Source organism: Vulpes lagopus, chromosome 6 (genome assembly GCF_018345385.1).
Source record: "Vulpes lagopus strain Blue_001 chromosome 6, ASM1834538v1, whole genome shotgun sequence".
Lineage (NCBI taxonomy): Eukaryota > Metazoa > Chordata > Mammalia > Carnivora > Canidae > Vulpes > Vulpes lagopus.
The window spans coordinates 51,163,829-51,178,141 of NC_054829.1; the positions used below are offsets into that span (position 1 = coordinate 51,163,829).

At 34.7% G+C, this 14,313-nt stretch overlaps 1 protein-coding gene across 3 annotated transcripts in view; it reads right to left on the reverse strand.

The window, feature by feature from the left end:
- Positions 1 to 335: 335 nt before the first annotated feature.
- TOGARAM1 (TOG array regulator of axonemal microtubules 1) overlaps positions 336 to 14,313 on the reverse strand; it is a 76,932-nt gene continuing 62,954 nt past the window's right edge. For all 3 annotated transcript variants that reach the window (XM_041758433.1, XM_041758434.1, XM_041758431.1), the window contains 4 exons: positions 8,044 to 8,233; positions 5,770 to 5,989; positions 3,302 to 3,388; positions 336 to 2,474 (listed from right to left, as the gene is read on the reverse strand). In XM_041758433.1, coding sequence (XP_041614367.1) covers positions 2,221 to 2,474; positions 3,302 to 3,388; positions 5,770 to 5,989; positions 8,044 to 8,233 — 751 coding nt within the window. In that variant the 3' untranslated portion in view covers positions 336 to 2,220. The remainder of the gene's footprint in view (positions 2,475 to 3,301; positions 3,389 to 5,769; positions 5,990 to 8,043; positions 8,234 to 14,313) is intronic.

The window sequence follows — 14,313 nt, forward strand, 5'->3', positions numbered from 1 at the left end:
ATGAGTATTTTCTATGTGAAGTCCTATTAGTAGTAGTGATTATATTTATTGTACTTTTATTTTTAAGATTTTATTGATTATTTTTTGAGAGAGAGAAAGATTGTGCACATATGAGCAGGGGGGAGGGGCTGAGGGAGAGGAAAAAGGAGACTTCCCGCTGAGCAGGGAAGCCCAACACAGGGCTCAATCCCAGGACCCTGCTATCATGACCTGAGAAGAAGGCCCACCTGACTGAGCCACCCAGGCGCCCCTTTACTGTACTTTTTCAATGGAAAATTCGTAGTATACATATTTTTTTAAAAGGGATAATTAAGCTTATACATAAAGTAATGGTCTTTTGCCTTTGAAATTTAAAATTTACCTTCAATATATCCAACAATCAATCAATGCAAATTTAGTAGGCACATTTACAATGACACAAGGACAATGGTCAAAATTAACAATACTTGGAATCTGTGACTATTGTTTCAATGGTGCATACCACTGAGAGCTAAAGCAAAATTTAATGATGATTTCAGATTTACAACTGACGTCAAAAGAGTCTAAACCAGGTGCTGACAAACTATTCCAGAGATCTATTTTTGTTTGATTTGAACTAAGAATGTTTTTACATTTTTAAAGGGCTATAAAAAAAATAAAAACAAAAAACAAAAAAAAAAAATATCACAATCTCCTTGCCAAAAATATTTACTTTTTGGTCCTTTAAAGAAGGTTTGTCAACTTCAGACCTAAACTATAGAAACATAAAATACACTTAGAAGAAAAGATAAAGCATTTTTAAAAAGCATATATGTAACTATGAATATATATAACAATACCTACAAACAGAAAAGGTAACCAAGTCTTTACTTTCCATTCAGCTTAGCTTCGAATTGCTGTAAAACCCTTTTTTCCCTCAGCAGTCATGGAGTAATACAAAGAATCACAATTTAAAAGGCAGCCAAATGCATTAGAAAACCAGTCAATGACATAAGAAGTAAAAAAGAACGAGGATAGTTCACAATTGTAATAAAGTGATCACCAAGTAATCTACGACAGAAGCACAGAATTTTAGAACAAGATAGAACCTTAAAAATCATCTAATCCAGCCCTCACATTTTAGAAATGAGAAAACTGGACCTAGACCTGGCAAATGACTTGACCAAGGTCACATGGATCATTTCCTCTAAAGCTGGAATTATAACCCAGGTCTATTGTTAAGTCAATAGAAATAGGTCAGTATTATTATCAATTATACCAAGTGAAAGTAATAAGTCAATATTAAAATATATATATTTTTAATTTTAACATATCTGGAAGGTGGAAAAATAGGACACCTCTCACACATCTACAGAAATAAATCCTTTTATTTTTATAACATCCTTTTCTTTTTCAGATGCATACAGTACTTATAGCCCAAGAATTCTGAGAAAAGCTATAGAAGACCTGGCACTATTTTTGAGAATTACACAACTGGGCAGCAAAATAACACCTTTATAAATGTTGGGACATATAGAAATAAAATTTAGTGTTTGCACACAAAAATAGGGAAGTTACATTCAACACGTTTTCTTTACCGTGCATTTAAAATGTTTTAAGTGTTTTCTAAAACTTTGGTCATCATGCTTCATTATAACTTGTTAAATTTCACAATTATGTAGATGATTTAACCCAAATGGTAAGCAAATATATCACATTAACACAGCAGCAAAAGCAAGCTAATACTGCACAATCATATTAGCAAACTGATTTTAGAAATACATGTTTTTCACAAATAGCACACAAAAGATAGTTTGTATTAACATAGTTCAATGACTTTTCTTTCACTTCATTAAATAAGGCTGAGTAATGAGACATAGCAGAACATGATTACATAATAAAAAGTATATTTTTAATTACAAATCTAATTGTACATATGGGGCAATGAATTGTGATTTCTATAGAATAGTGCAAATGAGCAGGACTTTCCACAAAAATAATATAATTGGATTCATTCTATGTGCCTCAGATTTCATGAATATTAGGGTTATATTAATTACTTTAGGTTTTTACGTGATGGGTGCAAATGGTAAGGTTGATAGAAGGCAGATGTGTACTCACTGGCTGCAAATACAAATAACCATTGCCTTAATTTACTAGATGAAGTGCAGGCACTGAAAACGTAACTTTAAAAAAGTTCCATTTGTCATTATGTAAACAATTTTCTTCATATTATATTTCATCAAAGATGCATAATTCATTTCATATTGTCATATCAAGCAATTCTTCTAAACTCTTTTTGATATGTGGTGGTTGAGATGCAGCCTGATTTAATAGATTCTGGCCCATTTGTGCAAAAAGTGCTTTTGATAATTTAGCTGTGGCTGTTCGTATATTTCCTCCAGCTCCAGGCAAAGAGCCACTATTTGTCATGTTCCCTAAGAGATGCCATAAAACAACCAACACTTTCTGTTCTGTGGCGTGGGGCTTCCTTTGATAAAGTTCCATAACAATATCTGAAATGTAAAAATAAATAGTGATGTTTAAAAAAAAATTCAAGTTCTGTTAATTAAAAAGGATACAAAATATACTAAACTTCTTCCCTATGCCATTTGTTCTAAAATGTCAGGCATTTTAAAGAAAAGTAAGGTCAGAAACATTCCTTCCAAAAATTGGAATTTTTAAATATTAGAATTTCATATATGTCAACTTAATTCAGGCAAAAGTAGTAAGGACAGGGCAGCCCGGGTGGCTCAGCGGTTTAGCGCCACCTGCAGCTCAGGGTGTGATCCTGGAGACCAGGGATCAAGTCCCACATCGGGCTCCTTGCATGGAGCCTGCTTCTCCCTCTGCCTGTGTCTCTGCCTCTCTCTCTCTCTCTGTGTATCTCTAATGAATAAATAAATAAAATGTTTAAAAAAAAAAGTAGTAAGGACAGGAATTAGATCCAAAACTCATCTCATGTAGTTATATAAAATAAAAACATATATATATATATATATATATATATATTTTAACTCACTGATCTTTTATAAAACACATCATTTGAAATAGTTTTCTAAGAGCACTAAACTGATTTTAATGTCTTTTTATTTTTCCTGTATTATTTCTACTGACAAGAAGACAAAATAAATACTGGGAAAAAAAAGGTTAAAAACCTTTATAAAAATTTTTTTTGTTAAGTCTTAAAAGTTTCTCATATGGATCATTATGCAATTTATTTCTACACTGTGATTATTGATACTGAATTTGGTAGTTATCCCAAAGTTAAATTGAAATGCCTATCAGTTTATCCTTAGTTAATAAAATATTTCTTTGGAAATAGCAATTAAAAAATACTTACCAGCAAGCTTTTCAGTCATATCCTGTTTTGCTTTTCCATTTAAAAACTGAGCTTTTGTGCAAAATGGCTGTAGAAGCAAGTAATTGTCTAAAAAAAAAGAATACAGATATATAAAGAATTATGAGATCTTAGTTTCCATTACATAGCACTGAAAGGAAAATATATTCGTGCAAAGATTTTAAATTTATGCAATCGCTACTTAATATGATCTATAAAACCTTAATAAAATAATATAGCAAATATATAAAAATATCTCACAGAGTATTAAAAGAGATATCATATGGTATAAAAAAGCAAAAGAATTGCCCATCTTCCAGGCATCTTATTCAAAAAAATATTACATAGGTTTATCAAAAACAAACAAAAAAAGCCCCCAAAAAACAGAAAAAAAAGGTTTTCTGAGAGTAGTTTTTATCTTTACTGATTTTTTCAAAGTTTTGATTTTGTAATAATTATAGATTTACAGGAAATTGCAAAGATAGTACAAAAAAGGTCCTATGTACCTTTCACCAAAGGTTACATCTTATATGGTTATAGTACACATCAAACAAGGAATCTGACATCAATACAATACATGTACAAAGTTCTAACCTGCATCATTCACCTTCTTTATTAATTTTTGGTTTTTTTTGTGTGTGTTTTTTGAATTTTTGTTTTTTTTAAAGTAAGGTCTACACACAATGTGGGGCTTGAACTCATGACCCTGAGATCAAAAGTCACATGCTCTAACAAATGAGCCAGCCAGATGCCCCTACATGTGTATGGTTCTGTCATTTTATCACATGTGTAGATTTGTGTTATGATCACTGCAATTAACATACAGAACTATTCTATCCCATAAAGATCTCTCTAGTGTTCTCTTTATTGTCATATCCAATCCCTGCTTCCACCCCTAAACCCTGATAGCCACTAATCTGAGATAATATTTTGAGATGGAATCCTATGCATGTGAACTTTTGGGACTGTCTTTTTTCACTGAGCATAATGCCCTTTAGATTCATCCAAATTGTTGTGTGTATCCATCATACTACTTTACTATTTAAGTAGTTTTCTATGGTGTGGATGCATCACAAATTTTTTCACTATTAACCCACTGAATTACATTTAAGTTGTCTGCTATTTTTGGCTATTGTAAATAAAGCTGTTATGAACAATAGTGTATAGATTTTTGGATGAAAGTGAGTTTTCGTTTCTCTGGAATAAATGCCTAAGGATGCAACTGATGAGTTATATGATAAATGTAGTTTAGCTTTTCTATGAAATTGCCAAACTCTTTTCTAGAGTGGCTACACCATTTTATTTACATTCTCACTAGCAATGTAGAAGATATTCAGTTTCTCTGAAATCTTGTTAGCATTTGGTGTTATCCCGCTTTTTAATTTTAGCTGTCCTAATACTGTTATAAACTGAATGTCTGTGTCCTCCAAAATTCATATGTTGAAACCCAATCCCCATTGCTATGGTATTTGGAGGTGAGGCCTTTGGGAGGTGATTAGGTAATGAAGGTGGAACCCTCATGAATGGGATTGGTGCTCTTATTAAAGATGCCCCAGAAAGCTTCCATGTCCCTTCCATCGTGTGAAGACAAAAACAGAAGATGGGGCCATCTAGGAACCAGGAAGTAGGCCCTCACCAGACACTAAAACCATTGGCATCTTGACCTCAAACTTTCCAGCCTCAGAACTGTGAGAAGTAAATGTTTGTTTTCACACCATCCAGTCTGTAGTAGTTTGTTATAGCAGTCAGCAGACTAACATATTTGTGTAGTGATCATGATCTTAACTTGCATTTTATATTTCCCTAATGACTAGGGATGTTGAACAGCTTTTCATGTATCTATTCACCACCCATATATTCTCTTCAGTGAAATGTTTCTTCATGTCCTTTGTCCATTTTCTAACTGGATTGTTTGTTTCAATGTTCCATTTTGAGAGTTTTTTATATACTACGAGTTCTTCCCAGATATGTGGTATGCAAATGCTTTTTTCCAATCAGTAGTTTGTCTCTTTATGTACTTACTAGGGTCTTTTGCAAAGCAAACATTTTTAATTTTGCTGAGGTCTAATTTATCACCTTTTATGGAACATGCTTTTAGTGTCATCCGTCATGTGTCATGCTAACAACTCTTCACCAAGCCCTCAGGTCCTAAGGATTTCTGCCTATGTTATCCTTAAAAGTTCTACAGTTAAGTTTTACATTTAAATCTGATCCATTTAAAGTGAATTTTGCATCAGATGTGAGACTGAGGTAGACAAAAGGAACTAAAAAGTCAAAAACAAGGGGAGATAAAGTCAATTTAATAGTAAAGCATTTTATCTCTAAAAATAATTTAAAATACTACTGAGACTATTACAACATTAAATGACAAAATATTGACTATGATTTCAACATTATAAAAATATATCACGTGTAAAATCAGAAAATACAAAATTCAAAATAATTTGAGTGCCAAAGTAAAGATTTCTTACCTACATGCTGACTCAGTGCCTGAATAACATTTGTGGCAGCAGCATAGATGCCTGGATTCTTAGAATTCAGATTGTTATCTACTATTGCTGGAATTAGCATGTTGATTATAGGAGATAAGTTATCTCTAAGCAAAGGAATCATTTTGTGCATTGTTTCTAGAGCCACCAGATTTACTTTACTATTGGAATCATGAAGTCGAGATTTAAAAGCATCAAAGATCTGAAAGTAAATTGGTAAATTACTTAAAGTGAAGTAATGCTTATAATCATTTAAATTCTTTTTGGCATTCTTTAGTATTTATCCTGTTAATATACTGTTAAAAACATACACACAACATTCTATTTAACCTGAACTTAGATAATAGGAATTTTATAAAATAAAAAATATATAAATATGTACATTTTAATATAATTTCACATACAAAATTAATAATATATAACAAATACAAAAGTTAGGATGCTAAATCTAAGTCTCAAAACTACTTATAGGAAAGAGACAAGTCTTCAAAAATCACCCAAAAAGACATACTAATAATAAATTAAGGTTGAGAAATTTGGCTTAGTAGGAAGATGACTGGCGTACTGTAAATGTGACAAAAATGCTATTTTTTGGAAGGTACAAAGTTAGCCAACTCTAAGAACTCAAGAAAAGTTTCTATTTTTATCCCTATTCATAACAAAATTAGACATGTAAGTTTTACCGCAGACAGCTGATTTAGTTTCACTTTAAGTGAGTGTCTTATGAGAATTTTATATGCAATTTCACAGTTAAATTTTTATTATTACCTCTTAATACCTACTTTTTTTTTTTTTTTTTTTAAGATTTTATTTATTTATTCATGAGAGACACAGAGGGAGAGAGAGAGGCAGAGACACAAGGCAGAGGGAGAAGCAGGCTCCATGCAGGGAGTCTGACATGGGACCCAATCCCGAGTCTCCAGGATCATACCCTAGGCTGAAGGCGGCGCTAAACCACTGAGCCACCTGGGCTGCCCTTAATACCTGATTACTTTAACAATTATTCTTTGCTCTTTAGACTCCTTAACTTTCATAAGCTTAAGGTATATTAAGGGAATGGTAAGCAAATATTTAGTCACATCAAGTGAGTGAAGAGCTAATCTGTGAGGCTAAGATATATACACATACATCTTTCACATAATATATACAAATAAAATTTTTCATGGTACAAATAGGCTTCCCAAAAGATTTATATTTACTCAACAGATATCAGAAAATGTAACTTTCTGGTGCCCATGGCATGATAATATGGTATTTTTCTTCTGAAAATTAAGACACAGCACTACTGGAATTAGTAGTAATGAGGGATGCCTGGGTAACTCAGTGGTTTAGCATCTGCCTTCTCAGGGCGTGATCCTGGGGTTCTGGAATGGAGTCCCACATTGGGCTCCCTGTGAGAAGTCTGCTTCTCCCTCTATGTCTCTGCCTCTCTCATGAATAAATAAATAAAATCTTTAAAAAAAAAAAGTAGTTATGGTACTTTGGCCAAGTTTAATGAACATAAATACAAATTTAAAATGGAATTTAGTTAATAAATTACTAATGGAATTAACTGAACTCTGAAGAAGCATAAATCATCTACACTCACTTATTACTACCTTCTTTTCTATTTCTTGGTATCTTCCTAAAGGGTTGGTATATAAATTAATGTATACAAGATTTCTAATCTTGGGACGCCTGGGTGGTTCAGTGGTTGAGCGTCTGCCTTCAGCTCAGGGCGTGATCCTCAGGTCCCGCATTGGGCTTCCTGAATGGAGGCTGCTTCTTCCTTTGCCTGTGTCTCTGCCTCTCTCTGTCTCTCTCTCTGTGACTCTCATGCATAAATAAATAAAATCTTAAAAACAAACCCCCCCCCCCCCCCACGATTTCTAATCTACACATAAAAACTTTAATATCTATTCTTAAATAATATGAGAGCTCTTAAATGCCCTGGTTCTTAAAATATTTATTGATTCACTCAACATATAGTCACTGAATGTCAGGTCCCAAGAGCTCTGAGAATACAGAGCTTTCAAGAAGTTACCACCTAGTGGGAGAATTTAGATAAATAAGCAGCTATTTTCTTATTTTTCTCCAATTACTTTGAATTGGTCTAGAATGTTTTTAATACAGCAAAACCTAAGCAATCCATTCTTCTCACTAAGTTTAACATTTTAAAATAATATATGTAAGGTACTAAGATTTAGGGCAATTTTTTATACAAATGAGCTGTTAGCCACATATTGAGAATGAAAATTAATTTTTATAGTTCATTACCTTCACAATGTTTCCAACAACAAGTTCTTGATTGTTTTCAGTATCTGATAAAAGCTGCTTAATCCCATTAATACGATCACGGAAGTCTTTTGCATTTAATAAACTGGTTATGACTTTAATATATTCAGCACTTTCTAAGGAATTACGGGGAACTGATTTTCTGGTGATGTCACGGACTTCAGTTACTTCTCTAAAGTCAAAGAAAGGTAAATTTATTTTCATTATTAAATTCCAATAAGAAATATAAACATAATGAACAGTTCCTTTTTTTTTAAATTTATGATAGTCTCACACACACACACAGAGAGAAAGAGAGAGAGAGAGAGAGAGAGAGGCAGAGACACAGGCAGAGGGAGAAGCAGGTTCCATGCACCGGGAGCCCGACATGGGATTCGATCCCGGATCTCCAGGATTGCGCCCTGGGCCAAAGGCAGGCGCCAAACCGCTGCACCACCCAGGGATCCCTGAACAGTTCTTAAAATACACATTTATTTTTCAATAATTCACAAAGTGATCTAACCGTTAGCCAAATAGCTGTGTTCGTGGCCCCTAAAATCTCCTGAGTGTGGTGATTTACTAGAAGGACTCATAGGATTCAGCACGTAGTTTTTACTCACAGCTAAGATTTACTACAACAGAAGGATACAAAGCAAAATCAGGAAGGGGAAAAAGTACAAGGCTCAAAGTCTGGCTAAAACTAGATATAAGCTTCCAGGGGTCCTTTCCCAGTGGAGTCATACAGAACAAATTTAATTACTCCAGCAGCAATCCATAACAACACATGGGAAATGCTGTCTACCAATGAAGCTTATTAGAGACTCACTGCTCAGGGTTTTTACTGGGCGTTGGTCATGGTTGGTCCTCTGCCTAGGATATACTGAAATTTCAGGCTCCCGGAAGCAAAGCTGGTCTTCCAGCATAAAACATATTGTTTACCCAAATTATTGTGGTACAGTAAACTACTCTTACTAGTTAAAGAACAGTGGCAACCCTCCTTAAATCCTAGTTCCTGGATGCCAACCAAGGGCTAACATTTTAAGTAGGACTTTCCAAAAATAGTAGTCTCAGGCTTCCTATGTTAACTCAAAATATCCATTTGATTTTGCATGAGAAAACTAGAATCTTGACACTAGCAGGATTTGCTATTCCAATGACTTACTATTACTAGTATATGTTTTTTATTGCTATAAAGGGGTGACTCAATACAGCAGAGGAATGATACCTTTGAAACTAAAGTGTCATGCAAATTGACAGATCTTAAAGACAATGGTAAGAATTGCCAGTTACCATTTTTCTGACTACTATTATTAAAAATGGCACTAAAGTTGTCTTAAGAGCACTGATTAACGAATGATGCAGAATCATCCTAAAAGTAGGCACAGGATGGTGATCTAGAATGCAGATCTTACATGTATTTACTCATTATTTTTAATTTCCTTAAATAAATTGATCCAGGGATGCCTGGGTGGTTCAGCAGTTGAGCGGCTGCCTTCAGCTCAGGGCACAGTCCCAGAGTTATGGGATCGAGTCCCACATTGGGCTCCCTGCGAGGAGCCTGCTTCTCCCTCTGTCTATGTCTCTGCCTTCTCTCTGTGTCTCTCATAAATAGATAAATAAAATCTTTAAAAAAATGATCTGAGGTTAATTTGTGAAATGATTAATTCTATACAATGAAAAAAATAGAGGATTAAATTTATAAACTGAGAAGTATGATACATAAAAGGTAAATATATTAAAAGAGTAAAACAAGAACACCTCAAGAAGCCTTTTAATTACTGAAACTTTTGTTCAAAGATGGCCTTTTGAAATTTTAAAACAAAATGGACTTGATAGTAAAATAACAGTGATTATATCTTAGAGGGAAAAGATACAGTAAGAGTGAAATGGAGGCAGGTACTCACTAGGTATTAATATCAATAAAATTTATTAAAAGAGAGTATGCATTAAAAATGATCATGGAGCACAGATGCAAAAAACACCAAAATATTAACTGAATCAGCAATACATTAAAAGGATCATACAGAATGACCAAGTGGTATTTATTCCAGGGATGCAAGAATGGTTCAACATCTCCAAGTCAATTAATGTGATACATCATATTAACAAAATGAAGGATGAAAATCATATGATCATCTCAACAGATGCAGAAAAAGCATTTGACAAAATTCAATAGCCATCAACAAACTGGATACAGATGGAACATACCTGAACATAATAAAGACAATATGACAAGCCCAGAGCTAACATCATACTCAATGATGAAAAGCTGAAAGCCTTTTCTCTGATAACAGGAATAAGATAAGGATACCCACTCTCTACACTCTTATTCAACACAATACAGGATGTCTTAACTAGAGTAATTATGCAGGGAAAAAAATAGAAGTCTCCAAATTGGAAAGAAAGAGGTAAAATTGCCTCTATACACAGATGACATGATATTATGCAGTCGACCCTTAAACAACATGGATTTGCACCATGCAGGTCCACTTACATGTGGATTTTTTACAGTAGAGTGCTGTAAATACATTTTTTCTTATGATTTTTATTAACATTTTCTTTTCTCTAGCTTACTTTACTATAAGGGTATAGTATATAAAATATTCAAAACGTGTTAATCAACTGTTTATTGTTTATCAAGTAAAGGCTTCTGGTCAACAGTAGGCTATTAGTAGTTAATTTGGGGGGAAGTAAAAAATTATACGTGGATTTTCAACTGCACGATGGTTGATGCCCTTAACCCCTGCATTGTCCAAGGGTCAACCATATATAGAAAACCCCAAAGACTCTACCAAATAAACTAAGAAACCAGTCAATCAATTCAGAAAGTTTCAGGATACAAAATCAATATACAAAAATCAGTGGCATTTCTACACACTAACAACAAACTTCTGAAAAAGATATTAAGAAACAACTGTATTTAAAATCCATCAAAAAGGGATCCCTGGGTGGCGCAGTGGTTTGGCGCTTGCCTTTGGCCCAGGGCGCGATCCTGGAGACCCGGGATCGAATCCCACATCAGGCTCCCGGTGCATGGAGCCTGCTTCTCCCTCTGCCTATGTCTCTGCCTCTCTCTCTCTCTCTCTCTGTGTGACTATCATAAATAAATAAAAATTAAAAAAAAAATCCATCAAAAAGAGGGATCCCTGGGTGGCTCAGCGGTTTAGCGCCTGCCTTTGGCCCAGGGCATGATCCTGGAGTCCCAGGATCGAGTCCCACGTCGGGCTCCTAGCATGGAGCCTGCTTCTCCCTCTGCCTATGTCTCTGCCTCTCTCTCTCTATGTCTATCATGAATAAATAAATAAAATCTTTAAATGTTTAAAAATAAATAAATAAAATCCATCAAAAAGAGATGCCTGGATGGCTCAGTGGTTGAGTATCTGCCTTCTGCTCAGGGCTTGATCCTGGAGCCCCAGGATTAAGTCCATATCAAGCTCCCTGCATGGAGCCTGCTTCTCCCTCTGCCTATGTCTCTGCTTCTTTCTTTCTCTGTGTCTCTCATGAATAAATAAATCAAATCTTTAAAAAAATAAATAAATATAATGTAAGAATCTTACAGCAGTATACTCCTCTTTCATCTTTTAAGCTATTTTTAGAATATTTTATTTATTTTAGAGAGTGTGAGCATGAGGACGAGCAGAGGGAGAGTGGAGCCCAATGCAGGGCTTGATCTCAACCCTGAGATCATGATCTGTGCCAAAATGAAGAATCAGATACTTAAACAACTGAGACACCCAGGCATCCCCTTACGATAATTTTGTCATGCATTTTACTTCTGATATGTATTATAATCCCCACAATATGTTATTGTTATAATGGCTTTTTAAAAAAGATTTTATTTATTTATTTATTTATTTATTTGGGAGAGAGAGAATGCATGTAAGTTGGGGGAGAGGCAGAGGATATTCTAAGGAGACTTTGTGCTGAGCACAGAGCCTGTCATGGGGCTCAATCTCACAACCCTGAGATCATGACCTGAGCCAAAATCATGATGGTCAACCAACGGAGCCACCCAGGCACCCCAATAATGATTTTTAATAGGCATATAAGGTATATAACATAATGATTGTATATATGTATATATTGCAAAATGATTACCACAGTAGTTTAGTTAATATCCATCACCTCACAGAGTTATAATTTTTCTTATAATGAGAACTTAAAAGTTTTACACTCTTAGCAACTTTCAAATATACACTACTGTATTATCAACTATAGTTACCATGTTGTAAATTACATACCCAGAACTTATTTATTTTATAACTGTAAATTTGTACCTTCTGACTACCTTCACGCATTTTGCCCACCTCTAGCCCCCTGGCTCAGGCAACCACCAGTCCGTTCTCTGTACCTTTGAGTTTGTTTTCTTTACATTCCACATAAAAGTGAGATTATAGTTTTTGTCTTTGTCTCACTTATTTCATTCAAGGTCCATTCGTATTGTCACAGATGGCATATTATTATTCTTTTAGTGACTGAAAAATATTCTATCATGTATATATACACATTCATCTGTCATGGGCACTTAGGTTTTATTTTTTTTGGGCACTTAGGTTATTTACATGTCTTAGGTATTATAAATAATGCTGCTAGAAACATGTGGATTTGAATGTATGACCATAAAACTAGTAGAATAAAACATAGGTGGTAAGCTCATTGACAATGGTCTCAGCAACAATCTTTTGGATATGACAACAAAAGCAAAAATAAAAAGTGGGATCATATTCTTCTGCACAGAAGAATCCATCAACAAAATGAGGAGATAACCTACAGAATGAGAGGAAACATTTCCATATCATATACCTGGAAAGTGAAAGAGGTTAATACCCAAAATATATAAAGACCTGATACAACTTAATAGCAAAGCAAACAAACCAACCAGAAAACAAAAAAAACTACAAAAAAGCCCAAACGGGGACGCCTGGGTGTCTCAGTGGTTGAGCATCTGCCTTCAGCTCAGGGTGTGATCCTGGAGTCCCGGGACTGGGTCCCATATCAGGCGTCCCACTTACATTATATTTAAACTGATTTAATATTATTTGAAAGTAGACTATGAGAAGGTAAAGATGTATATAAAGTATGTTTATTACATAGCCCAGAAGAATCACTTAAAAAACAGAAATGGAAACAATGAGATACATAGAATACGACAAATAACAATCTCACACCTCACTCAATCAATTCAAAAGAAGGAAGCACAAGAGACTCATTTTAGACATAAAAACACCTGCAGATTGAACGTGAGGGGACAAACATTTATCATGCAATTGAACATCAAAAAAAAGCCCGAGTAGCAATATTTAGACAAACTAGATTTTAATTATTTTTTTAAGCCTTTTTTTTTATTTTTATTTATTTATGATAGTCACACAGAGAGAGAGAGAGAGGCAGAGACATAGGCAGAGGGAGAAGCAGGCTCCATGCACCGGGAGCCCGACGTGGGATTCGATCCGGGGTCTCCAGGATCGCGCCCTGGGCCAAAGGCAGGCGCTAAACCACTGCGCCACCCAGGGATCCCGACAAACTAGATTTTAAACTGAAGATTGTAACAAGAGATGAAGAAGGGCATTATTTCATAATAAAGGGGTCTATCCAACTAGAGCTAACAATTGTAAATATTTATGCCCCCAACTTGGGAAGACGCAAACATATAAAACAATTCATAACAAACATAAAGGAATGCATTGATAAGAATATAATAATTGTAGGGGACTTTAATACCTCACTTGTAGCAATGAACAGATCACCTAAACAAAAAATAAACAAGGAAACAATGGTTTTGAATGACAGACTGGACCAGAAGGACTTAACAGAAACATTTAGTACATTTCATCCTAAAAAAGCAGAATATATATTCTTTTCAAGTGCACACAGGGCGTTCTCCAGAACTACTAGGTCATAAATGAGGCCCAAACAAGAACAAAAAGACTTAAGATTATACCATGCATATTTTCCTACCACAATGCTATGAAACTTGAGGTCAGGGACACCTGGGTGGCTCAGTAGTTAACCATCCACCTTTGGCTCAGCATATGATCCTGGAGTCCCAGGATCGAGTCCCACGTCAGGCTCCCTGCATGGAGCCTGCTCCTCCCTCTGCCTATGTCTCTGCCTCTCTCTCTCTGTATGTCTCTCATGAATAAATAAAATCTTAAAAACAAAACAAAACAAAACAAAACTTGAGGTCAATAACAAGAAAAAAATTGAAAAGACTAAAATACATGGAGGTTAAACCACATGCTACTAAACAAAGAATGGGTCACCAGGAAATCA